This window comes from Carassius carassius, chromosome 10, assembly GCF_963082965.1.
Source record: "Carassius carassius chromosome 10, fCarCar2.1, whole genome shotgun sequence".
Taxonomy (NCBI): Eukaryota; Metazoa; Chordata; class Actinopteri; order Cypriniformes; family Cyprinidae; genus Carassius; species Carassius carassius.
In genome coordinates this window covers 29072621-29100493 of record NC_081764.1, presented here as the reverse complement: position 1 = coordinate 29100493, position 27873 = coordinate 29072621, and the positions used below count along the sequence as shown (strand labels likewise).

The 27873-nt window shown below is 37.0% G+C and overlaps 1 protein-coding gene across 6 annotated transcripts; it reads left to right on the top strand.

Moving 5' to 3' along the window:
• Positions 1-449: 449 nt before the first annotated feature.
• LOC132152102 (alsin-like) lies at positions 450-27873 on the top strand. Of its 6 annotated transcripts, none has more exons than XM_059560806.1 (38): positions 450-646; positions 1285-1355; positions 1459-1607; positions 2720-3789; positions 4883-5059; positions 5207-5345; positions 5841-5894; positions 10180-10348; positions 10475-10571; positions 10660-10737; positions 12195-12389; positions 12527-12698; positions 13529-13718; positions 14222-14287; positions 14485-14647; positions 16059-16190; positions 16376-16504; positions 16691-16714; positions 18604-18674; positions 18758-18824; positions 18907-19109; positions 19192-19257; positions 19323-19421; positions 19896-20060; positions 20168-20279; positions 20657-20734; positions 21136-21269; positions 21361-21525; positions 22631-22748; positions 22845-23002; positions 23080-23187; positions 23739-23915; positions 24017-24062; positions 25777-25838; positions 25931-26080; positions 26614-26710; positions 27188-27252; positions 27423-27873. In XM_059560806.1, the coding sequence occupies exons 2-37, from the start codon at positions 1339-1341 to the stop codon at positions 27224-27226; spliced, it is 5136 nt and encodes a 1711-aa protein (XP_059416789.1). In that variant the 5' UTR covers positions 450-646; positions 1285-1338; the 3' UTR covers positions 27227-27252; positions 27423-27873. The 6 variants fall into 6 exon arrangements, with proteins under 6 accessions (XP_059416789.1, XP_059416788.1, XP_059416787.1 ...); XM_059560805.1 differs by lacking the exon at positions 27423-27873 and adding an exon at positions 985-1139 and having other exon boundaries at positions 27188-27346; XM_059560804.1 differs by lacking the exon at positions 27423-27873 and having other exon boundaries at positions 27188-27346.

The following is a 27873-nucleotide window of genomic DNA, read 5'->3' as shown; positions in this document are numbered from 1 at the left end:
TGACATTTTTAAAGTAGGATTTATAGTATATTTTACTTTATTCGCATATAAAGCAAATCTCGGCTGCATAATTTGATCAACATAAAAGATACTGTTCATTCTTCGTATATATCCTAATTAACTATTAGGATTTAAGTGAATTATCATGATCGCAGAATAAATCCCGACAGTATAAAATATTACTTGTACCTAATTTAGCTTACTGGGTTCGCTAAGAAAAATAATTAATAATAATTAATTGCAGGAGCAGCATTAGTCAATTTATTATTATTTTTATTAATATGTAATCCAATTTACAATTTCCAATTTTTCTATCGACTACTGAGCTAATATATTTAGCTAACATTTTAAGCAACCAACCCAACTCTCCTCTTCTGCTACCGATCCTAGTAGAAAAAGCGAAAGCGTAAATACTCGGTGTTGTATGTCCCTGCTGCTTCTCCGTCCGCTGAAGCACTCGCAACAGCACCACAACAACAACACACCCGATTGTCATCATCATAATCATCACGAGCTTCGCTCTGCTGGGTCTCATATTCTCACCGGCTTATTTTACTTCTCTGGTTAAGTGTTTTAAAAGGTGACAAGCTATATTAAGCCAAGAGTCATTCGCTTCCCTCAGAGATCTTCAATCTGACAAATCGTGGTAAGAATGAACGAAGCACCATATTTATTAGCTTGGGTGATGTTAAATCAGCGAATAGAATGAAAAATATAAATATTTATGTCTTCTAGAGACTGTATTATGGCTTTACAGTGGTATTTTCAATTCATGAGTTATTTAACATGATCCCGAGGGGATGTAACATTAATTCCATATTTGGTGTGTTTTCCTTTTGCTTAAATGCATGACTTCTATTTATGACCATATAAACATGCTTCACAGCATGTGTTTTAAGCAATTCAGAAAATAAATTGTTAATATTCATTTTGAGTATTTATTAAACCGTAACTGTTCTTGATCTGCTGTTGTGTGTTTACTAGTTCAACTGATTTCATCACAGCTCTGCGTCACCTTTGACCCTGACCAGTGTGTGTACATGTGTGTTTACACTCTCAGGATTCTGTGCTTGGCTCAAATTCTGGACTCAAAAATATTTAATTGACTTATTTGACAATTAAAAAGAAATATAGCCTAGGTACAGAAATGTTCAGAATTTGCTCAGTCACATTCTGACTAATTTTATGAAACATTGGAAAATTAGTTTAAACATACAAGTCATTGTCGAACACTTTGTTGTCATCCAACATGTGAAATCATACATCACTTGTGTGTTCTTACAGGGCATTCGTCCACAGTGACAAACACAACAGCTGTGATATGGGGAATGCTTAGAGATGGAGAAGCAGATAAGGTGAGGGTGTTCAGTTTAGAACAATGCAATGTTTGTACACTTCTTAGTTTTTCTTTTTTGTCTTATGATTTTTCTGAAAGTGTATTCATCACTTCGTTTCTAGTTGTGGTGAAGAGGATGGTTCTGGAGAGAGAGGACTTCTCCACACGTGGATGGGATACTCCTACAGCACCACACCGGAGAGGATTCTTCTCTCGCGGCCGGTTCTCCAGGCTGCCCTGGGAGCTAGACATGGGGTTCTACTAGTAGAGGGTAACACATTTATTATTCACACTGGATACACATGCAAATTTGGCTGCCCAACCCTCTGCAAAATGCAAATATTAGATGAGCACTTTCTTAACAGGTTAAAGTCAATATCAAAATAGACTATTTATGTGGTCTTATTGTTAGCAAGTTATGGATTGCAAAGAAAAAATGTTTTTCTTTATGATCTTTTATCAAAATGTAATAGCATGATCTGCCTTTAAAACGCCTTGCCAAGCTGACTTATTCAGCCGTGACAAGCCTTTGAGTAGTAACAGTAATTTAACGCGATAGTTTAACCCCATAAATAAATACTCATCGATTACTCATGCAGTGAAATTCATTGTTGTCTAGGTTTGTTTTAGACCCTACTGACTTTGTATGGGTTCTACAGAAGTCATATACTGTAGGCTTGCATTTTATTTTTTGGCAAACTATCCTAAAATGAATGTGACCTGCAGCCTCCACGTCATGATAAAAAAAAAAGTTTTTCTTTTGTGTTGTTGAATGTTTGTTTCACAAGAGAACTGTTGAAAATGCTTCATGTTCACAGCGATTTTCAAACTTTATGAATCTTAAGACTGCCCCATATCGGCTAAAGGCCCTTTCACACCAAGAATAATAATTAGAATGATAACTACAACTAAATTTTAATAATTGCTCTAATTCTGTGAGATAAGGAACTCATAAACACAACTATAATGATAATTACATAGAGGAACGATATTGTTGCAGTGACTTTCAGTTTGATAATTTTTTCAGTTGATTAACCATAAAAACTTTGACAGCCAATCAGAATCCACTTGACTTTGAAACATTCAAGCATTTAAGATGGTAGATTACAAAACTGCAGCGTATGCTCGCAATAAACAAATCCATGTGACCAGTTTAAACCCAGTAATGGATTTTGTGTGTTTTTAGAATTTTAAATAAGTTATATTAAATGAATATAATTAATTGAAATAATTTTAAGTCATCCTGTGGCCCACTTGGAAGTTCCCCTAGCTGGCACCGGTACCAATTGTGAAGGTTGTGAAAAGACTATTGATTATTGATTCTCATACATTTTTCATTAATATTGCAATCCAGAAATGTAATCATTTATATACTATATTTAGGGGGGCAAGTCTACAGCTTTGGCGAGCTGCCATGGAAACAGAACCAAACATCATCAGTAGTGACTGAGCCTGTTTCGGAGGCGGCTCTTAGTGAACAACGTGTTGTTTTTGTGGCTGCTGGCTTCGCCCACAGTGGAGTTGTGACAGAAGATGGAGGCATGCACATGTGGGGAGAAAACACTCACGGGCAGTGTGGCCTATCAGGACTCTCTGTTATCCCTAATCCCACCCCTGTGTGTGTGCTCGACTCTGAGGCCACGCCCCCTCAGACGGTGAAGATCCTGGAGGTGGCGTGTGGGGATCAGCACACACTGGCTCTTTCAGGAAAGCATGAGGTCTGGGCTTGGGGAAGCGGGTGCCAGCTGGGCTTGAACACTTCAATGTTTCCTGTCTGGAAGCCCCAGAAGGTAGAGCACCTGGCTGGAAGGCATGTGTTGCAGGTGGCCTGTGGAGCCGCTCATAGCCTGGCTGTGGTGTGCTGTCTCCCCCCTCCGCAGGAGCCTCGGAAACCCCCTCAAGACAAGTGCGGTCAATGCCATCAGATGCTGTACACTATGACAGACAAAGAGGACCATGTTATTATCTCTGATGGCCATAACTGTCCGGTAGGTGTTGAGCTCGAAAGTGGTGAGACCACATCTGCATTTGAGGGCAGCCCAGATCAGAGCTCAAGGTTTAAGCAAGGCAAGAGCTCACCTACAGAACATGTTCCATCCATGCCAACCCAGATCCCAAAATCCCCCACTTTTATCGCTAACCCTGAATCTACAACACCTAGTGAGAGCAAACCTGCCTCTGAACCACAAAATGAGGTTCCTGCATCTAGCCAAGAACCTGTAGAACCAGCCATAGAAGACCCAGAGGAGCCTGAAGCTCCGCCCACAAATGGAGAGGTTTGTGTCGAAGCCTCAGAGACCAGCATTTTAGAGCCGGACAACTGTAGAGCCACAGGAGGGAAGTCCTCCCCATATCCTGATGAGCAGGCAGTGAAGGCCTACCTTAAAAGACTTTGTGATCATGCCCTGGCAGAGCACACCACCAAGACTCCCAGCACACTTCATCCGGCTCAGGTTAGTCTTAGACACAACTTCCAACCATCATTAAGTTGATATATGAGCACCATTTTGGGGGGATTTATATAGAAAAACTTTTCTATATATTTAAAATTAGTTTTTTTTACTGTGTAAAATAGTGTGATCATTTTGATCAAAATGAATTGTGGATTAAACCCGTACCAGAATTAAAATTTTGCCTGATACTTGTAAGCTGGTAAATAGTTTAATGACCAATATAAAAATTATTAATACTAAATAAATTATTAGTGTTTGTTAAGATGTGAGGAAAGGGGAGATCAGCATGCACAGCAACATATATTTATCTATATCTACAATACCATTCAGAAATTTAGGGAGGGTAAGAAGTCTCTTCTGCTCACCAAGGCTGCAATTATTTGAACAAAATTACAGTAAAAAGGGTAATATTGTGAAATATTATTACAATATGTGATTTATTCCAAAGCTGAATTCTCAGTAGTCACTATTCAAATTTTCTGTGTCACACGATCCTTCAGAAATCACAATATGCTGATTTGATTCTGTTCTTAATATCCTAGTTTAAAACAATTTTTTTTTCATTGTCATTTAATTTTTAAAGATCCAAACAGCTTTTGTAACATTATAAATGACTTTACTCTCATTTTTAATCAATTTAATGCGTTTTTGCATTATAAAAATAAAAAAATAAAATCTTATTGACCCCAAACTTTGAATGACAGTGTATGCTATGATGCATAAATTCACTCATAGCATTTACAGGACTAATTTATTTATTTAGTTATTTTTTGCTAAATTTATTTATACTAAATATTTAAATGCATTTTCACAAAATAAAAGTATAATTAAAAAACAAACAAAAAAACCTTACTGACCCCCACGCTTTTGAACAGAAGTGTATGTATGTCTATGATTAATTTAATTTAATTTAATTTAATTTAATTTCACTTGTAAAAAATATTATAGTTAAAAATACCTAGATTTTTATTAAGTTAAAATCACTAACCTGCCATCACTATCCAACTAGTTGACTCTTCCAAGCCATCATAAATCAAACCGTTTAATTGCTTCTAAATGCACAATTCAAGTTCTCATATCTTTCCTATCACAGCTCTCCAGTGACTGTGCTGATTGTTTCACCTCTGACCCCTTGATCCCGGTCGCCCAGTCTGTGACTCCAATGGGCTCTGCGTTTAACAACTTGGTGGTGTCCTGTGCCTCTGCAGTGGGGGAACGTGTAGCATCCACATACGAAGCTCTTTCTCTGAGAAAGGTGATTGGTTACTGGGTAAGTGTGTTTTCCAGTTTTTTTCCAAGTTTGTTACATCTCCTTAAACATCAACCCTTTATTTGATGTGTAGCCACTTTTATTGGGAAGAAACTGTGAAATTGTAATCTAGCTATGATGCGTTGGAACAAATTGTTTGTGCTCCAGGTTCCAGGAGACCGAGTAGAGGAGAGACTGCGTCAGGAAGAGCCCATGCAGGGGAAGAAAAGCTCCAGCCTGGGGGACATCCGAGAGGAGGAGGCGGAGCTCAGCCGTCGCCTGTCCCTGCCCGGCCTGCTCTCTCAGGGTACACACGCTCTCCTTCTCTTACACCCAGTGTGTCGTCTCCGTAAGTCTGCATGGGCATGTCGATGAGCATCTTGTAAGTTTTGCCTCTCTCATCCATCAGCTCATTGCACGCTTGGTGTTTCTACTGCAGAGGCTATGAATAACTAACAACTTCATTCCTTTTTGTAGCAAATTTCATAAATATTTAAAGAAAATGGTCTGAGTGTAGAGAGTCTGTTCTGCCATTTAGACACATAAGAACCAGAGGAATGATTGCTATAAATCTATTCTTTTATTAGCTGAATATGTGAAGTTTAATCATAATCCTGTGCAGTGTGTTAAGACTTAGTTCATTCAGTTCAAAGTAAAAACCCTGCAAATCGCTGCCTGGCCAATTTTAACTTGCAGTAATATGTTTTTCAGTGGCATAGGTTGTTTTGCCATTGCTCTTCACATTTCTGCCCATGGCACTTGTGGATAGGTTTCCAATATATTACTATTGCCATGGTTACAGATAATGCAGAGTTTGAGGTGGAGGAGTCGTTGGAGTCCAAGGCAAAAACTCAAGGTATTTTTATGTAGTTGCATTTCTGAAATTTTTTTTTCATTAGAAGTAGTTTCAAGTTTAGACACATGTCTAAACTTCAGCTCAAAATCAATTGAAAAAATATTTTGCATAAAAGAAATTAAGCTTATTTTTGTACAATTAACGTTATTGCTTTGTGATTATTTTCCTGACACTAAATCATATTTTGCTTACTGCAATGTGTCTGCACGTTACTTTTCATCACTTTAGGTTTTTTTTATTTTTGCATTAGTTTTTGTAATTTTCATTGTAAGTGGTCATTATATTAAAAACATAGTAATACTGTAATAAATAATACAAAAATTTTTTTAATTGAAATTAGAATAAATTAAAGGAGGCATAGCAATTTCTTGAAATTGAATAAAATATCTTATATTTACACTACCATTTAAAAAAGTCTGTGGTTAGTAAGAACAGAAATTTTGGCAACACATTATTGGTTGCACTTTTTTTTACAGTACGTGTACTTACATGTACTTATAGTGTACTTACAGTTTATTTATCTAAAAAAAGGTTCTGGTAATACAAGGTAACTACATGGGGTAGGGTTAGGTTTAGGAGTAGGTTCAGGGTTAGTACATAGTAATTGTAATTACTATAATAAGTACATAGTATGTACATGAGATACAGGACTGTAAAATAAAGTGCTACCACATTATTTTATGGTGTTCTTGTTACATGTTAAATGTACTAACCATAGTAATAACAGTTAATTATGCCTATTTACATGCAACTAACTCTAAACCAAACCCTCATCCTAACCCTATAGTAAGTGTAGTAAAGTAAGTATAGGAATATTACTCCGTACTTAATTGTATAATTACTCTGTAACAAGGACAACTTAAAATAAGGTGTAAGCAAAATGTTTCGCTGTATTTCCAAACAAATAATTAGTGAGCATTAGAGACTTTCATAAAACATAAAATCTTACCAACCTAAATTTTTAACGGTAAAGTAAATGTTACTAAATGTTAATATATATTATATATACTGTGTGTATATATATATATATATATATATATATATATATATATATATATACAGGTGCTGTTCATATGATTAGAATATCATCAAAAAATTTATTTATTTCACTAATTCCATTCAAAAAGTGAAACTTGTATATGATATTCATTCGTTACACACAGACTGACATATTTCAAATGTTTATTTCTTTTAATTTTGATGATTATAATTGACAACTAAGGAAATCCCAAATTCAGTATCTCAGAAAATTAGAATATAACTTAAGATCAATATAAAGAAAGGATTTTTAGAAATCTTGGCCAACTGAAAAGTATGAAAATGAAAAGTATGAGCATGTACAGCACTCAATACTTAGTTGGGGCTCCTTTTGCCTGAATTACTGCAGCAATGCGGCGTTGCATGGAGTCGATCAGTCTGTGTCACTGCTCAGATGTTATGACAGCCCAGGTGGCTCTGATAGTGGCCTTCAGCTCTTCTGCATTCTTGGGTCTGGCATATCACATCTTCCTCTTCACAATATCCCACAGATTTTCTGTGGGGTTAAGGTCAGGCAAGTTTGCTGGCCAATTAAGAACAGGGATACCATGGTCCTTAAACCAGGTACTGGAAGCTTTGGCACTGTGTGCAGGTGCCAAGTCCTGTTGGAAAATGAAATCTGCATCTCCATAAAGTTGGTCAGCAGCAGGAAGCATGAAGTGATCTAAAACTTCCTGGTATATGGCTGTGTTGACCTTGGACCTAAAAAAAAAACACAGTGGACCAAAACAAGCAGATGACATGGCACCCCAAACCATCACTGACTGTGGAAACTTTACACTGGACATCAAGCAACGTGGATTGTGTGTCTCTCCTCTCTTTCTCCAGACTCTGGGACCCTGATTTCCAAAGGAAATGCAAAATTTACCTTCATCAGAGAACATAACTTTGAACCACTCAACAGCAGTCCAGTCCTTTTTGTCTTTAGCCCAGACGAGACGCTTCCGATGCTGTCTGTTGTTCAAGAGTGTCTTGACACAAGGAATGCGAAGCTGAAACCCATGTCTTACATACGTCTGTGTGTAGTAGTTCTTGAAGTACAGACTCCAGCTGCAGTCCACTCTTTGTGAATCTCCCCCACATTTTTGAATGGGTTTTGTTTCACAATCCTCTCCAGGGTGTGGTTATCCCTATTGCTTGTACACTTTTTTCTACCACATAACCTGCAATAACCTTTTGTGTCTTTCCCTCCTTGTGCAAGGTGTCAGTGGCCGTCTTTTGGAAACTGTCAAATCAGCAGTCTTCCCCATGATTGTGTAGCCTACAGAACTAGAATGAGAGACCATTTAAAGGCCTTTGCAGGTGTTTTGAGTTAATTAACTGATTGGAGTGTGGCACCAGGTGTTTTCAATATTGAACCTTTTCACAATATTCTAATTTTCTGAGATACTGAATTTGGGATTTTCCTTAGTTGTCAGTTATAATCATCAAAATGAAAATAAATAAACATCTGAAATATATCAGTCTATGTGTAATGAATTAATATAATACACAAGTTTCACCTTTTGAATGGAATTAGTGAAATAAATCAACATTGATATTCTAATTATATGACCAGCACCTGTGTGTATATATATATATATATATATATATATATACATTCTGAAATTATAAATATAAATATGTATACATACACACATACACACACACACACACACACACACACACATTTTTATACAATATATATATATGTATGTGTGTGTGTGTGTTTGGGGATAATTATATGTACAGTACAGACCAAAAGTTTGGACACACCTTCTCATTCAAAGAGTTTTCTTTATTTTCATGACTATGAAAATATGTCATATTGTAGGTTCTTCAAAGTAGCCACCTTTTGCTTTGATTACTGCTTTGCACACTCTTGGCATTCTCTTGATGAGCTTCAAGAGGTAGTCACCTGAAATGGTCTTCCAACAGTCTTGAAGGAGTTCCCCGAGAGATGCTTAGCACTTGTTGGCCCTTTTGCCTTCTGTCTGCGGTCCAGCTCACCCCTAAACCATCTCGATTGGGTTCAGGTCCGGTGACTGTGGAGGCCAGGTCATCTGGCGCAGCACCCCATCACTCTCCTTCTTGGTCAAATAGCCCTTGATGCCTTCAGTGGGACTCTACAATTTTCATAGTCATGAAAATAAAGAAAACTCTTAGAATGAGAAGGTGTGTCCAAACTTTTGGTCTGTACTGTGTGTGTATATATATATATATATATATATATATATATATATATATATATATATATATATATATATATATATATATATATATATATATATACTTTTTTGAGAATCATATTTTTTCATATGACAGTAATTGAACTTGTGCATAATTGTCAAGATAATAATGTCACAAAGATAAATCAACCAAAAAAATGCTTCATTTTATTAATTCAAAATACAATTTCTTATTTTTCTGCTTGTGTTTGGGGAGATATATGAATGTAAGTCATGTGTTGACACTGTGAGATTCATAGTAGTCCTTCTGGTTTTAAGTCATCAAGCAGGTTGTATTTAATACATGATACATAATTACATTACCCCCCTTTAAAAACCCTAATTAAAACAAGTTCAAGTCTCCAGAGGTGTCAGAAAATTTCTGCTCTAGTGCTTTGCATGTGTTTAAAGTGATTTACATTTAGTTTGCTGCATTAGAAATTGTAATGCAAGGACTTTTTAAGGTCTCTCTGCTCATGAGACTCCAGGATACCTCAGCCTGGTGTGATTGTCTGAGTTCATAAATCAGCTGAAGGCTGATGCACATGCTAGAGAAGACAATGGTGGCCAGCTACCTGCCACACACACACACACACACACACACACACGCACGCACACACACACACCTTTTCTCATCTTCTCAGCCCCACCTATGAAACAGATGGACCCCAGTGGGGCTGGAACAGAACTCAGCACGGCAGCAGTCTGTCTGTGTTTGTTCGTGTGTGCACCTGGGCATACTGTGTTTGAACGAGTGTGTGTGTGTGTGTGTGTTTTGCAGGGAGTAGAATTGGAGTTGGCCAAGTCTTTGGGTCTGCGTCTGTGCTGTTAAATGATTTATGTGTATTTCCCCTATGCTGTTTGTTTGTGTTTATATGGCAGAACTGAACTAATGCATATTCAGTGAGGAACAAACTGCCATGAGTTACAGTTTCTTATGATCTATCATTTTGGTTAGTTTGGATGTGGATTGTGTTCTTCCTCTGGTTATTGATGTTCCAAACGTTATAGATTTTTTTTCTTTTTGTTGCTGCTCTCAGTGTCTCCACGTCTATTGCGGAGAACGAGCCGCCACCGTGCACGGGCCATCCCGCTCGCTCCAGGTGGCATTCCTGAGGCCGATGCCCACCTGCCGCCTTTGCAGACAGAAGTGTGGAGCTGGGGACATGGCCAGGAAGGGCAACTTGGACATGGAGACCTCCTTCCCAGGTCAGAATCCTCCCATCAGCAGAGCGACATGAGAGCAGCTCAGTCTTAACTAACAACTCATAAATTACATAAGATTCCAGGGGTTTAAAATATAAAGTGCTCTGCTTTCTTTCTCTTTCTTTTCAGACCGCAGCCCGTCTGTGTAAAGAGTCTGATTGGTAAAGAGGTGTTGAGAGTGGCTGCTGGTGCTCATCACTCTCTCGCCCTGACCGCCCAATCACAGGTAACATACTTCACCTGCATAACCGTGGCTTGAGCACTGTATAAGTGTAATCCTCCTGTAATTTGTGTGTGATGTATGTGTATGGCAGGTGTTCTCCTGGGGCTGCAACACTTCTGGACAGCTGGGACACATGGAATCCCCAACCACCCTTCCTCACTTAGCCAAGGTGTGCACACATGCACATAAAACAGAAAAAATATCACAAGAGGGAGAATAAAATTCCCTGCCTTTTGAAATCTTAAAAAAAGTTTAGGAAAATTTTAATTTAAAGGTCCCGTTCTTCGTGATCCCATGTTTTAAACTTTAGTTAGTGTGCAATGTTGTTGTTAGAGTATAAATAATATCTGTAAAATTCTAAAGCTCAAAGTTCAATGCCAATCGAGATATTTTATTTAACAGAATTCGCCTACAATGAATAACCCGTTTGGACTACATCCCTATAGTTCCTGCAGTAATGACGTCACTAAAAAAGTTTTTTGACTAACCTCCGCCCACATGAATACTAAAACAGGGGGGGGGCGTGGTCTTGTTGCGCTCGCACAGAAAAGAGGAAGAGTTGCGTTTGTGTTTGTCGCCATGTCGTCGAAATGCTGTTATTTTCATCTCGGAGTCCAATCACCTTTTTTTGGGCTTCCCGGGGACGCTGTACTTAGAGATTAATGGTTACAATTTATGTTTAACTCGGTTCCCGAAAATTATAATCCACATGTAAAACTATGTGCAGCACATTTTGCTGAGGACAGCTTCCTCAATCTCAATCAGTCTAATGCCGGATTCGCACAAAAATTATTCCTGAAAGATGGAGCAGTTCCCTCTTTGTCTGGAGAAGGCGTTGTTTATGGACCACAACCGGTAAGTGTATTTTATTATTTAAGTTGGTGCGTTTAACAGTTTCTGTAACTTATTACACAAAGGGCAACGCTGTTTAGCTTTGTTAACTAGATGTTAGGGCTGTGCAAAAAAATCGAATGCGATTTTCATGCGCATCTCGTCAGTAAAAACGCTCCTGTGATTATAAGTACATCTCCAGCACATGCTCCTGCCCACTTGCTTCTCAAAACTACTCCAAAACTAGCCCAATTGCGTTTCCAGGAGGGCAGCGTGTGCTAAGCTGGTGTCGAATCACAACACAGGAACCACTGGCACAATCAGAGCTCGTTACGTATTTCTGAAGGAGGGACTTCATAGAACAAGGAAGTCATCAGCCTGTTTTTATGACCGTGAAAACAGTGGTATACAGATGAACAGGTGAATTGTGTGAAAAATACTGTGGTTTTTTAGACGCGAAACATGAACACATGTTATATTGCACACTGTAAACACAATCAAAGCTTCAAAAAAGCATGAAAAACGGGACCTTTAATGATGGCACTATATTTAATATCATCTACAAAGAAAAAGCATGATAAACAAAACGATTCATATCAATAGGATATTGTTTGTGATGTTATTGATATACCAATGACATTTAATGTGCAGTCACAGAATGATGTAATAGTAAATCGAGTCATTTGTGTTCCAGTGTTTAGTGGGTTAAAGCCTTAGCTATTGCCTAAAGTAGAATTGACAACATACTGATTCATGACAGGTTTGCTTTGTTTGTCCTCTTTTGTCTTTGCACAGCTGTCAGATGGGATTCGTGTGTGGGATATTGGGGCGGGGCAACAACACACTGTCTTATTGGCTGATGGCGATTGTATCCAGCCAATCCTGTACTACAGTGGGCAGCAGGTGAAGGAAGTGATGGAGCAAACTGAGGAAGAGGAGCAAACAGGAGAGTACACACAGCAACCGGTGCTTCTGCCCTTTTGTATGAATGTGAGCAAGTCATCATCATCATTTTCAAATTGCTATTGTATAGAATAAATAATTTTGAATTCTACTGTGCTCTGAATCATAATGCTGTTATTTACATGACTTGTTCTGACTCTTTTCATTGTGTGTGTTTGTGGTAGTTGGGCTATGTAAGCAGTGTGTGCGCAGGAGGACAGAGATGTGCGGCGCTGACGGATTGTAATGTAATGGGTTTTATTGCCAGTCTGCATGAGCTGGCGGCCGCAGTGAGGAAATATTACTGCAAACTCAGCAATATCAGTAGTCTTCTGCTCCAGCCTCTGCTTAAACTGGGTATGCCAGTGTGTGTGATGATTTGTTGTTTTGTACGATTTAGACTTTAGCATATCTCCATTATAGCCCTGCACGAGCTGCACAAGTACGGTGTAATTTAGTGGCAAGACTAGTGGAAGAGAAACAGCTGAATCAATTAAAGTTCCTTAATGTATGCAACAGGTTAGGTTATTGTTAACTGAAACAAACTAAAACCATAAAAAATTTTTTAATTGAAATAAAATGAATGTTAACTACAATTAAATATATTAAAAAAAATCTAAATTATTTTCCCCCTGTTGCCAAGGTAACATTTCAAATTTTTTATAGTTTAAATAATAAAATAACTAAAACTAAATAAAGTAAAACCTAATTAATAAAAATCAATAAATACTATATAGTATGTAGTATACTCATACATGTATACATACGTGCGTGTGTGTGTGTGTGTATATATATATATACACACACACACAACCACACACTATATAGCATAGTCAATACTATATAGAAATATAAAATTGACAAAAAACAACATAGTAACTAAAATTAAAGTGAATGCAAGTTATACAAATTATATATATATATATATATATATATATATATATATATATATATATTCAAAATAATCTAAACAAAATATACTATAAGAATCTATGTTAATTAATATATAATATGATATGATATAATATAATATGATATATCACATTATATCATATATCATATCATATCATAATATAATATAATGATGACCGTCCTGTTTGTCTGATTCATTATTTGGGATTTTTATTTGTCATATCATCAGTAATTTTATTATTATTCATTTATTTATTCATTTTTTTGGCGTTTAGATTCCCTAAGCTCCGCCCTCGGTCAGTCCTCTGCAGAACGTCTGCAGAATCTGATTAGACGATTGGGCCGGCTGTCTCAGCTCACTGGTCAAACCTCGGCCTCTCTAACCTCTTTCCTGCGGCGTTCACGTGATATCCGAGGTCTTGTTATTCTAGATGATGCACATCTGTTCCTGGACACATATTCTGAGTACGTATTCAGCACACACACAATTAAAGAATGACGTGGTTATTTTGGTGATGAGCTCAGCAGATGGATTAAGAGATGTTGGTTGTTGTTCCTTACTCCATGATGAAACGAAGTGTTTTTAAGTTACAGTGTAGACGTATTCTAAAGTTACCAATGCAAAACTTTCCCACCCAGTCCATCTAGGCCATTTGTTGGAACAAAGCTGGAAAATGAGTCATTTAAAAATAATTATGATTATGATGTCAGTCATAAACAGATTTAATAATCAGCCAAGTTTGAATACCAATGCTTATTCAGTGTTTATCAAGACCAACTAGATGAACACAGTTAATCTTAAAATCAGATTATTGTAACTGTGTTATCAATACATTAATTTCATTAACCGGACATTTCTATTCGTGGCTGCAATCTCTAACAGTCATTTAGAATAAGTGTATACATATTACTCATACTCATTTTCCTAGTTGTAATAATGTCCTTATTCTTTTAATTGTGTCATAAAGGTACTGTTCTGCAGTTGGTGATCTCTTAGTCATGGGAGGATTTCAAGCCCTTGTCAAACCTTGTCAGTAAGTAGTATATGTCTGTGTTTGACCCTGTTCCAAATGTTTTCCTAAGACTTTGCTGTTCTAGGATGCCACACTTGCTGCAAAACTCTAGAGTAATGGAAATGATTTGCCATTGCTCATGCAGTGTTCATATTTACATAATTACAAACTGAATTATAGCATGTATATTAAGACTCCCTGTCTGACTCTGTTCGAAGTGATGTGTTTGGCAAAGGGGCCGAGGTTGTACAGAAGTTGTCTGAATGTTCTGAAGAGGGTTTGCCCTTGGCGGATGTTCTGGCGCATCTCTTTTACCTGCCCATAAAACACCTGCATGAATACGGACGACTGCTGCTCAAACTGGCTACCTGCTATGAGGTGGTGGGTACTCACTAGAAACACAGCAACACTTCATGTACCTTTTTAAAATGATTAGTGGTTGACCAATGTATCACCAAGGCCGATGTATTGGCTGATATTTGGCATTTTTCAAATATCGGCATCAGCCGATAAGTTTTTCTGCTTGGCCGATGTGTTCAATGCGGGACTTTTATTTCGACGGCGCTGAGAGCGGCAGAGACTGAGCACGCACAGTGCTCACAGTCTCTCTCTTGTTTGTCATCGTCATGAAAGTTTTGTCTAATGAGGATAGAAGTCTGTCTAATAATCAGATTAGAACGGTTAAACAAAGGAATTAATTTTTACAAAAAGTATTATAACGATTGCGTTTATATTAGGCCTATTAGTAATATAAAGGCAAGCATTATAATACTTTCTTGTTTGCCATCAGCATTAAGCAAATATGCATTTATATAATTTAAGCAAATTTTTAAATGACTAATGAACATTTCATCTCACAATCCTTGCAAACTTAGTCAAATCCAGCTGTGAGATCTTGTGAATTGTGCATTTTATCCAACGTGATCACGTGTTCTCTGTGTGATGGTCGGTCCATATATAATTCCACATGTGTTAATTCATAGTTTTGATGCCTTCAGTGTGAATCTACAATTTTCATAGTCATGAAAATAAAGAAAACTCTTTGAATGAGAAGGTGTCTCCAAACTTTTGGTCTGTACTGTATATATATATATATATATATATTTTTTTTTTAATCATAACGGCTTTATATCGGCCATCGACCCCCCGGCTTTCCAAGATATCGGCATCGGCTGTCAAAAAACACATATCGGTCGACCACTTAAATGTATTCATGTATTCATTGTACATACGAAATATTAAACCAGGCTACCTTATAAGAAAATGTATGTATTTATGGTTCATTATACTTTATTTAAGGTGTCCTTGTTACAATGTAATTATACATATAAGTACTGAGTAATATCAATTAATTACATGTACTTACTATATGGTTAGGGTTAGGATTTGGGTTTGGCTTAGGGTTACTTGCATGTAATTATGCATAATTAATTGTTATTGTAATAGTAAGTACATATAACGTGTAACAAGGACACCTTAAAATAAAGTGTTACTGTATTTATTTATTTGTTTGTGCATGCTTATTTTTTTGCTTTATATATTTGCTTTCTCATTTAGTTTTTGCTTATATATTGCTTATGTATTTAGTGGTCTTTTTGCATTTGTTTTGCTTGTTTATTTACTATTTTGCTTATTATTATTATTTTTTTTGGTTATTTATTTGTATAGTTATTTATTGCCTATTTAGGTTTGTTTGGTTATTCTTTTTTGTTTGTGTGTAATTTTGTAATAACAGGATTGGCTGTATTGCCCACTGATTTTCACTCAGTGCACTTATGTATCTTTGTGACAGAGTTCTGTGGATTATCAGAAACTGCAAGATGCCAGCTCAAAATATGAATCCATGGCTCTTCATCTGAAGAGGAGGAGGAAGGAAGCTGAGTACACGCTCCACTTCTGGAAGAGCTTTCCTGGAAAGATGACCGTGAGTCACCTTGCTGCTGTCAGGCCCTTAAAAGCACTTTATCCCGTGTCAAATGCCAGTCAGTTTAATGCACTCCAGACAGCCAGGTGCTCTTCCTACTGAGCACATAATTTTATTTCGGTGCACTTGTGGAGGAGAGCTAGAATGTGGGTGACTGTTAATGAAGAGTTCTCCTCTTCTTTCAGGACTCTCTTCGTAAACCGTCTCGCCGGCTGATCTGTGAGAGCAGTAATAAGGCTTTGACTCTTCAGAACGCAGGACGTTTTTCCGTCAACTGGTTTATGCTTTTCAACGACGCGCTGGTTCATGCACAGGTTTGCTCTTTTCTATAAACTTTCATTTCATTTCAGTATCACCTTTTCTCTGCCTTTTCTGTTGATCTCATCCTTCTTTCTTTACACAGTGCTTTCATTTCAGTTTTTTTATTTGCTTACAGGGCCAAACTAACAAACTGTTTCCAATGACTGAAGTTTTAGTGATATTTATCTTTGTTTTGGTAGGGCATGGTCCCCTATAAGAATCTTGTAAGTATGGGCTGTTTGAATGAAGAGTTTCCTCCATAGCATACTGTCCCCTAGTGCCCAAGGATGCACCCTACAGCTGTAGTGTTTTGTTTGTCCAGTGCTGTTGTTAAAGGAATATTCTGCGGTTAAATTAATTTCCCCATGTAATAAGTGAGAAACACAATTCATCCATGTAATGTGCAAGGTGCACAGGAAAATTTTGCTACCCCATTGTAATTTTAAAATTACACTGACATAATAAGGTCAAAATCTAAAATGATCAATGCATTCAACAATACCTTAATATCTTTATGATCTAGACTTATTACCAATCATGTAAAAATAAATATTTTAGGCATTTTGCTTACTTGAATGTAGATTTATCCAGTCCAGTAAAACACGATGATGTGCTTCAAAGGAAGTTTGCTGGTTGTGTGAGTTCATGGCCAGGTAAACAGGCCTATGTTTAAAATCTAGCATCTAATAGCATTGCAAGGCTGAAGAATAGGACCTGTTAGTTGTGTAAATGGGGTTTTCGAGAAAAAAAAACACACAGGAGCAGCTTTATTTTAGTCCCGCTAAAAGATGTTGTAAACTGATGTTGTGGACCCTACAGGGTTAATCCAGAAAATAATTTAGACACATTTTACAGTAAAAACCAAGACGAAATGTAAATGCTAATCAGTGAAATTTAATATAATTGAGATACTATTATTGGTTTTATGAATATTTATTTGTATTTTATTTTAGATCAAATTTTTGTTTATTTTTTAAATTTCCATTTTAACTATTTTAGTACATCAAGTTAAACTAATTTAAATTGAAAAACGTTGTCTTGGCAAGTTTTTAAATTTTTTTCTTACCTTATTAATTCCTGGGTGAATGTTTGCTTCCCTAAAAAGTACTTAACTCATAGTCACATCAGTTACATGATGTTATTATACTTTTGCATCAGTGTGACTTTCATATTTTCATTTGTTTGTTTTACTGTGCAATCTCTGCATATGCTTTAATTTGAAATGCATTAGTGGACGAAGTGATGGATGTGTCAAAGTGATTTTCTGTGGCCACAGATGCTGTCAAGAGATTTGAAGTTGTATTTAACTCTGAATATTCCTTTAAAGAATGTCATCAATTAAAATCACATAATATCTGTAATAGCTCGAACTTTAAACGTCTAGTTTTTGGCAGAAATTCCTGTAATGCTTAATTTTAGACTCTACCTTTTCCAAAATGTAGTGTTCCTGTGTGGTTTAAAACCAAAGTAAGATGACAGTACATCTGGTTGGGTACATTCCAAGGCTTCCTGCTTGCAAACCCTTTGTAAAAGAAATGTTATAGCACATATGCATAAATGTACCTGGCTGTAGTGAGGGGCATGTTGTGCTGGATGGTTTTATGTTGAACAGTAGTGGTTCTGTTTAATGCTGAGTCTCGTCATAGTGAATGTGCCAGTGAGTATTTGAGATGATAAATCATTGTTTTCCTCCCTGTTGTTTTTCCTTGATATTTTTTACAGTGCGTGTATGTCTGTTTTTCCTTTCATCAGCATTATCCCTTTCCATCCTATTATGCTGTTTGGAAAAAAAAACATACCTACAAAAACTGTAAACCAATTGACAGTTTGTTCATGCTTGAGATGCGCTTGTGTCAAGTTTTTGACAAATAATGAATGACAACAAGATTTTCACCATCATTGTTATTAATTAAATCCTGTTTAGTCTAAATGCAATTAATTAAGCAAATGATTCAAAACTGGCAGTAAATACATCAATAGATCTCCTAACTGATGGTACTGATATATTGTGCATCATTAATCCGGAGTGCACAGAATTGTGTACAATCCTAGTGCATTTATTTTCCGTATGCTGTTCTTGCATTAGTTGCATTTCTTTTTCAACCCCTCTTAGTTTTCCACTCATCACGTCTTCCCATTGGCTACATTGTGGGTGGAGCCTATATCCGAGGAGAACACCGGGATGTGAGTGTGCCAGTCATGTTTATTAGCTTTATATAATTATCAAGTGTTATGAAAAGTTATGAAGTTTGTGTGGTTCTCTGCAGATATGGTTTGAAAGTGACTTCACCTGAAGAGAGCTTCACTCTGCTGGCCTCGTCCCCAGCTGAAAAGGTAGACCTGACTTGATTATTTACAAAATGAATATTTACAGAAACCTGTATAGTTGGTTAAACGGTGATGTTCTGATTCTAAGACGAAGTGGCTGCGTTCTATAAACCAAGCGGTGGAGCAAGCGCTTAGTGGACTGGGGCATGATGGGATGCCTCCTTCTACAGGGGTGACGCAGAGAGCAGATCCGCCCATTTCACGGACAGCATCATACACATTCTACAAAGACAGTCGCCTCAAGGAGGCCATTTATGAGGGCCGATGGGTCTCAGGGAAACCTAATGGGAGGTAGGTCATTAGAGAGGGAATTGTGGGTGTGTAAGTCTTCTTAAAACGTTGAAGTTGATGATTGGCTATGTCTGTGTTCTAGGGGCGTGGTCAAATGGCCCGATGGACGAATATACACAGGGACATTCAAGAACGGCCTTGAAGATGGGTAAGTGATAACTCTCTTTTTTTTTTTTTTGATTATTATTCTGACGTCTCTTAATTCATTTGTAGTTTTGGAGATTACGTTGTGCCAAGCAAAAACCTGAGCAGCTGTGATCATTACCAAGGGCAGTGGAAGGATGGCAAGATGCACGGCTTTGGAACATTCAGGTTTGTGGTAGTGTTTTTACTTTGGCATATTATTTTTTTGTATGTAGAGTGGAGAACAAATTTTAAAAACCAAATAACCAACTAAATTTTAAGGTCAGTGCTTTGTCCTATTTAAAGTTAACCTGACAGGAGTAGACAGACATTTTTTTAAGCATATTTCATAAATAATTTGTATTCTGAAGCACAGTATAAAAAACTTAAATGAGATATTTGAAAAATAACTCTGATCAGAATTAGAGAACACTACAGACACACTACCTCCAGGCTGTTGGTGTTGTTCTGGTTCCTGGTACTAATTTCTTTAATTATATGACAAACCCTATTTAACGGGCAGCACACCTCTAATTTTCACTGAGATTGCAAGAGGAATAAAAAAATAATAATCTTACTGACGCCCAAGAACTTTTTAACTGTTGTTTGTTGATGTGATTCGATGTCATAAAACTGAAAGTGTGTGTGTGTGTTTGTGTTCAGATATGCCTCTGGTGAAATATATGAGGGTTTTTTCCAAGATAACATGCGTCATGGTCACGGGATGTTGCGTAGTGGGAAGCTGAATTCCACCTCGCCCAGTGTCTTCATCGGACAGTGGCAGTATGACAAAAAATCCGGCTACGGAGTGTTTGATGACATCACCAGGTTTGCAGATTCAAAAATGATTGTGGCACTTCTATGCCTTGAGTTGAAATGTGTTGTATATATTGTAAGTGTGTGTGCAGTATACTAACGTTTTTTTTTTATGTCAGAGGAGAGAAGTACATGGGCATGTGGCTGGATGATCAGCGTCAGGGGAACGCAGTTGTTGTTACACAGTTTAGCCTGTACTATGAAGGTGCTTTCAGCAACAATAAAATGATGGTGAGATTGACATGCACACATTTGGTTTGATTTTAGAAATGAAGGTACGAGACACCATGCATATTATGACTTTATTCACGATATATCATGACCTCTCATGCTTTATTGCTTTTATAAAACAGTTACTACAAAATAAACATTTTATGGATAAAGGTTTTATTCAAATTATATTTTTGAAACAAACTGAAGAAAGGAAAAAATAGCTGCTATTTTTTTTTTTTTACCTATTGTCTCGTTTTGATATACGTTTATATACGTTTTGATAATACGTTTTGAGGTGCATTTGATTATACAAAAATGACTAAACCTCACACACACACACACACACACATACTAAAGTACTAAAGATTTTATCTTGTTAATTGTTTCTCTCAAAGGGAAATGGGTTGTTACTCTCTGAGGATGACACCACATTTGAAGGAGAGTTTTCAGAAGACTGGACTCTAAACGGAAAGGTGAATGTTTTTTTGGTTCTTTTGTTTTTTTTTATAAAGAAGCTACAACTTTTTTCAGCAAGGGAACATTACAATGATCAGTACTGACAATAAATACAATTAAAATGTCTATTTCAAATAATGCTTTTTAAAAATATCTGGCTACTGAAAAATCAGCTTTACCATCACAGAAATAAATTATATATTAAAATGTATTAAAATGAAAAATGCTATTTTAAATTGTGATAATATTATAAATCTTATATTAAAAATCTTATAATACTATTATATTAATACAGCTGTATTAAAATAGTGTTATTATAAATATTTAAACTAATATTACAACTCTCTAATATTATGTAAAAAAATAATAATCGTAGCAACACTTTTAAATAGTAATCTTTGTTTTTCTCTTTCTGCAGGGTGTGTTGACCATGCCGAATGGAGACTACATTGAAGGCTCTTTTAGTGGAGTCTGGGGAAGCGGACTAAAGATGTCAGGATCCTACTACAAACCCACCCTCTACGACTCAGACAAGGAGAAGACTCGTGCACTGTAAGAGTGTGTGTTGATCTCTGTAGCACAGTTCAATTTGAAGCGGCTTTATCAATGTTGATGGGGAGCCGATGTGTTTGTGCGATTGCAGTAAGCTGGGCAGGTTAGCAGTTCACTCTGAAGAAAAGTGGAAGGCCGTGTTTTTGGAGTGCTGGAACAGGCTAGGTTGTGATTCTCCCGGACAGGGACAAACCACTACTGCATGGGACAACATCGCCGTGGCACTCACTGCTAACATTAGACAGCAGAGAGACAGGTACACTTAAACACACAAAGCCTGACTGTGCCTCATTGTCTATTATTGCATGAAAAATGGGGTGGTGTTAGCGCATGCCTTTGGTGTGAGAGACCTGGGTTTGAATCCACTGTGAGACACCAATGTGTCCCTGAGCAAGACACTTAACCCCTAGTTGCTCCAGAAGCGTGCGACCTCTGACATGTATAGCAATTGTAAGTCGCTTTGGATAAAAGCGTCAGCTAAATGAATAAATGTAAATGTAAAAACTCCCCTGACACTTACATATGATTCCAGCAGAGTCTGACATTAGTTAGCCAACAAATCGGTGCTCTAATAAGCTGAAAAATATTACATATTATACTAGGGCTGGGTGGTTTGACCAAACTCTGAAATTACAGTATGACTAGTGTTATACAACTGTAATTGTTTATATCACAAAAAAACCAAAATCATTTTTATATTAAATCACAATGAGCAAATGCCTGTTTTTGATAATCTTGTGAACTGATATAGTAGTACTTCATCAAGAAAAAAAACAATTATTTGTAAGTTGATAGGTTTAAAAACATATGGAAGGCCATTTGGGCTAAATAATTTTTGTATTATTAATTAATAAAGTCAAAATTATGAAATACTAAATTAGAATTATGAAATGTCATAATTATGATTAATCCATTTTTTTTTGTAGGAATTTCTACTTTAAAAAAAAAGTGTCATAATTATAAAAAAAAAAAATGTATGAGATAAAAGGTCTAAATTATGAAATAAAAGGCCATAATTTCGAGAAAAAAATGCTGCGAAATGCTTTTTACAACATAAGAGTAATTAACATAAGAGTAGCAGAAATAAAATATAAAAAATGTTTTTGTCACAATTTATACTTATATCTTATCTCATAATCATAGTTTTTTTATCTTATAATTATGACTTTTACTGCAATAATTATGACTTACCGAAACATGATTTTTTTTTTTACACAAAAAAAATTATTTATAGCAAATTAATGTAAATGTAAACAAAATATGTTTATATTCTTGGAGGAAAACCTATGGAACATGAGTATCAGGTGTGTATTGTTAAATGTATAAAGTATAAACTGAATGTATGTGTGTGTGTGTTTCAGTCCAGAGTTACTGAGTCGCTCTCATCACAAAACGCTGGAGAGTCTCGAGTTCATTCCTCAGCATGTGGGTCCTGTGACGTTAGAGGTGCATCACAAAATCCGCCGGTACCTTGTCAAGGTATGCATTGCCTGATGTCATAATTTGTCCCTTCTAGTAGTTCCATTGTCTGATGTTTTCCACTAGAAGTCCTTGACCCCTGATGTTTGACCGCAGGCATGTGATACCCCACTGCATCCTCTGGGTCGGCTGGTGGAGACATTGGTTTCGGTGTACCGTATGACATACGTTGGTGTTGGGGCCAACCGCAGATTACTGCCCCAGGCTGTCAATGAGATCAAGTCGTATCTCAGCCGCATCTTCCAGCTTGTCAGGTAAATGTGTCAGTCAGACTGATGACGAATTCTGTTTTAAATTCTGTTTTTAAATTTATATATGTGGTTGTGTTTAGATTCCTCTTTCCTGATCTGCCAGAGGAAGGAGGTTCACTAGCTGACTCTCCAAAAGAGAAAGGCGGTTCAGACCCTGCTGGGAAGCAGCTGGAGTCTCCTAAACCTGGGTATGTAAGATGAGTAAATGAGTAAAATAATACATAGCACACCGGAGGTGGTTGGTTTGACCAAACTCTGATATTACAGAACGAGTAATTTTATTTTCTACAACTGTAATTGTTTATATCACATTTAGAGTTTTTATTGTTGTTGTTACTTGAAATTAAATACAATTATGTTTATATATTCAATCACCATGAGGTAATGCCTATTTTTAGGGAATTTATCAATTAAAAGTACTTAACTGATTTTGATTATTTTTTATTGAAACTTGATGGGTGCAAACCTTGAGAAGCCTAATTCTGGCACATTCGACAAAAAAATCTCAGAAACCATAATCACGACATTATGGGATAAAAGGTTTAATCTGACAAAATTATGAAATTAAGTAATGATGAGATAAGTTGAAATAATGAAATGCAAAAAGAAAATGATGAGATAAAACATCATAAATTGAGACTGATTTTCCTGTGCTTTTTCCAGCCTTCTTCAGCACGTCATTTTTACCAGTTACCTGATGCATTGTCTTCGTGTGTGTGTGTGTGTGTGTGCATGGCAGGTGTGTGGTTAGCAGCTCTGCTCTCCTCCTGCCGGTGCTGTTGCCTCGTCTCTATCCTCCTCTCTTCACTCTCTATGCTCTAGAGAAAGAGAAGGAGGATGATGTGTACTGGGAGTGTGTGCTCCGACTCAACAAACAACCAGACCTGGCGCTGCTCGCCTTCCTCGGGGTGCAACAGTGAGTCAAACACACAACTACACAGAGAAATACATACAGTAGATTTTAATTATCCTCTAGGGATCCATGCATCCTACTGCAACTAATACCTGTTTTCATAGGAAATTCTGGCCTGTGACTGTCACAGTACATGGAGAAAAACAAGAGGTAGTTATATGTGACTGTAGGGAGACTCTAAAGGGCCGTTCACACAGAATGCATCTAAAAACATGAGACGCCGCGCTCAGGAATGGCTTTATAAAAAGCGCGACACAGAATGCCTCATTCTCCATGTCAACTTGCTTCTGTTCTTAAAAGCTCACGATGCTTGCCCGTCTCCAGGGTTCTGATTGGTCCACAGCTTCGGAGCTGACATTGATGAGCGGTGCTGCATGTTGAAATTCTTTTAACTTGACACGGTGTCTTAAAAATGTAGCACTCGTATGCATTTACATAGATAAACAATGAGAAGTAGCGCATTGTAATGGAAAAATGCATTCTGTGAACGGCCCTTAAAGGGTTAGTTCGCCCAATTTGCTAAATTATGTCAATAATTTATGTAATAACTTACCCTCACGTTGTTCCAAACCCGTAAGACCTCCGTTTATTTTTGGAACACAGTTTAAGATATTTTATATTTAGTCCGAGAGCTCTCAGTCCCTCCATTGAAGCTGTGTGTACGGTCTACTGTCCATGTCCAGAAAGGTAAGAAAAACATCATCAAAGTAGTCCATGTGACATCAGAGGGTCAGTTAGAATTTTTTGAAGCATCGAAAATACATTTTGGTCCAAAAATAGCAAAAACTATGACTTTATTCAGCATTGTCTTCTCTTCTGTGTCTGTTGTAAGAGAGAGTTCAAATCAAAGCAGTCTGGATATCCGGTTCGCGAACGAAGTGAAGTGAAAGTGAAAGTGAAGTGACATTCAGCCAAGTATGGTGACCCATACTCAGAATTTGTGCTCTGCATTTAACCCATCCGAAATGCACACACACAGAGCAGTGAACACACACACACACTGTGAGCACACACCCGGAGCAGTGGGCAGCCATTTATGCTGCGGCGCCCGGGGAGCAGTTGGGGGTTCGATGCCTTGCTCAAGGGCACCTAAGTCGTGGTATTGAAGGTGGAGAGAGAACTGTACATGCACTCCCCCCACCCACAATTCCTGCCGGCCCGGGACTCGAACTCACAACCTTTCGATTGGGAGTCTGACTCTCTAACCATTAGGCCACGACTTCCCCAGCCACGAATCATTCGATGTAACCGGATCTTTTTGAAACAGTTCACCATATCGAACTGAATGCTTTTAAACAGTTCGCGTCTCCAATACGCATTAATCCACAAATGACTTAAGCTGTTAACTTTTTTTTAATGTGGCTGACACTCCCTCTGAGTTCAAACAAACCAATATCCCGGAGTAATTCATGCACTCAAACAGTACACTTACTGAACTGCTGTGAAGAGAGAACTGAAGATGAACACCGAGCCGAGCCAGATAATGACTTGTTCAAAAAATGCTTTAAAAAATTCTAACTGACCCTCTGATGTCACATGGACTACTTTGATGATGTTTTTCTTACCTTTCTGGACATGGACAGTATACCGGACACACAGCTTCAATGGAGGGACTGAGAGCTCTCGGACTAAATCTAAAATATCTTAAACTGTGTTCCGAAGATAAACGGAGGTCTTACGGGTTTGGAACGACATGAGGGTGAGTTATTAATTACATAATTTTCATTTTTGGGTGAACTATCCTTTTAAGTTTCTTTTAAAAAGTTCAAGTTTAATAAAGCTCTCATTATATTACATCATATTACCTGAAATAAGACTTTGAAACATGAAGCAATACTCATGGAGGTATTTTGGGGATGTGTAGGTTCTCTCAAGCACTAAGGACGCCTGTTTTGCCTCAGCAGTTGAGACTTTACAGCAAATAAGGTTAGAGATTTACAACAATTTTTTGGCTAAAACGTTTGTCATTTTTCTCTGGTAAATAGTTTTTAAGGTTGTTTCTCTTTTTATTTTGACAGCACAACTTTTACCCCCTCAGACAAGCTTCAGGTCATCCAGCTGACCTTTGAGGAGATAACCCAGGAAGTACTCGCACTACTGAAACAGGATTTCTTGTGGTCTATGGATGACCTTTTTCCTGTCTTCCTCTTCGTTGTTTTGCGTGCACGGTAGGGATGAGATCACAAGGTTTCTAAGGTCATGTTTTTTGGAGCATGATTGTACACTACCTTTCAAATGTTTTGTATTGAGAGATTTGTAATGTTTTGAAAGAAGTCAATTTATATATATATTGTACATTTTTGAGATATATATATATATTTACTTTTTTTTGTTTTATATATATATATATATATATGTGTGTGTGTAGTAAAATGTAGTAAATCACTATATCAAAAAATATAGTAAAAACTGTACTATTATTTCACATTATTAAAATTTAAAATTACCATTTTTCATTTGAATATATATTAAAAAGTAACATGTTTGTGTGATGCAAAGCTGAATTGTCAGCATCATTGCTCCAGTCTTCATTGTCACATGATCCTTCAGAAATCATTCTAATATACTGATTTGGTGATAGATAGAGAGGACGTGTTCCTTTAGACATCCAGTTTCTTTTTTTCTGCATACGCTTCAGCACAGAAAATAACACTTTGTTAAAAAGGCATGTTTTAGTTGACATAGCTGTTGTTCTCTACAGGATAAGGAATCTGGGGTCAGAGGTCAGCCTCATCGAAGACCTAATGGATCCATGTGTACAACACGGAGAGCATGGCATCATGTTCACCACACTCAAGGTATAGTCAACAGTTCAAGGGTTTTTCACAAGGAGTTTTTTCTTTTAAACCTTGCTGCAGATGTGAAACAATGCAGTGTTAAGATGCGATAAAAATGTAATATATAAAAATTAGTCAGACATTGGTAAATTTGACCACAGTTTAGAATATAAAGATAGTAATAGAGAGCCAAACATAAACTGCCTCAGTGCTGATCTTATTTATCTTAATCTTATTAAATAAATTGTTAAATTGCTTTAAATATCAGTATTAAGTATTAATTTTTTTTGTATAGTCACAGGAACTTTTATGTGATGTGTTTACCACTAAGAGAAACGGTTACAAATGTCTAACGCATTAATTGGAATAATTAAGATTTACTTGATAACATTTTGACAGATGGTACACACATATTGTGTTGTCATCTACTCAGCCATTCATCTCATAAATATGCAAATAAGCACAGTGCGACAGTAACTCTTCCTCTTCCTCACTCAGGCATGCTACTATCAAATCCAGCATGAGAAGATCACATAGTGAACGCATCTCTCCAAACCCATCTGGTAAGGCAGTGGAATGACTGAGAAACAGACCAGCCAATCAAAGTGTTCGCTCGCCATGATGTGTGAGGAGCCAATCTCTGGATCACACGGCCAGGAAGAGTGATTCCATTGGAATCTGTGCTGTCTGCATTCATTAACGTGTTCTTTTTATTCTTGTGTCTTCCTCACTCAGAAAGCCATTATCGAGACGTTTTAACTGCTGGCATTCCATCATGTTCCAGATATGTTCTCCAGCTCAGTGTTCTTTTATTAAAGAGCTCATGCTTTGTTGGCTCAGATTGAATGACGTTCAAGAACAGCTTGTCACGATCACCTCTCCCTCCCTGTTCAGCACACACTGACATATGAAGTTCATTAATGTACTGTAAGCCATCCGAAATAATGGTCATCTACCTCTGTCTTTGAAGTAAACTACCACATTCATTTTCCTGAACTTATTACATCATTCAGTGCAAACAGCAAACTGCATTGGATCCAAATCACGAAACTGTTCACATAAATCAAAAAGATGAGCGTTTTATTAATGAATGTTCCAAGCGAAAAAAAAACCCTAAAAAAATAAACTTTTATTGCTGACTTTGATCTGCTTGGAGCTTTCGTAAGAAACTGGTGACCTGCTTC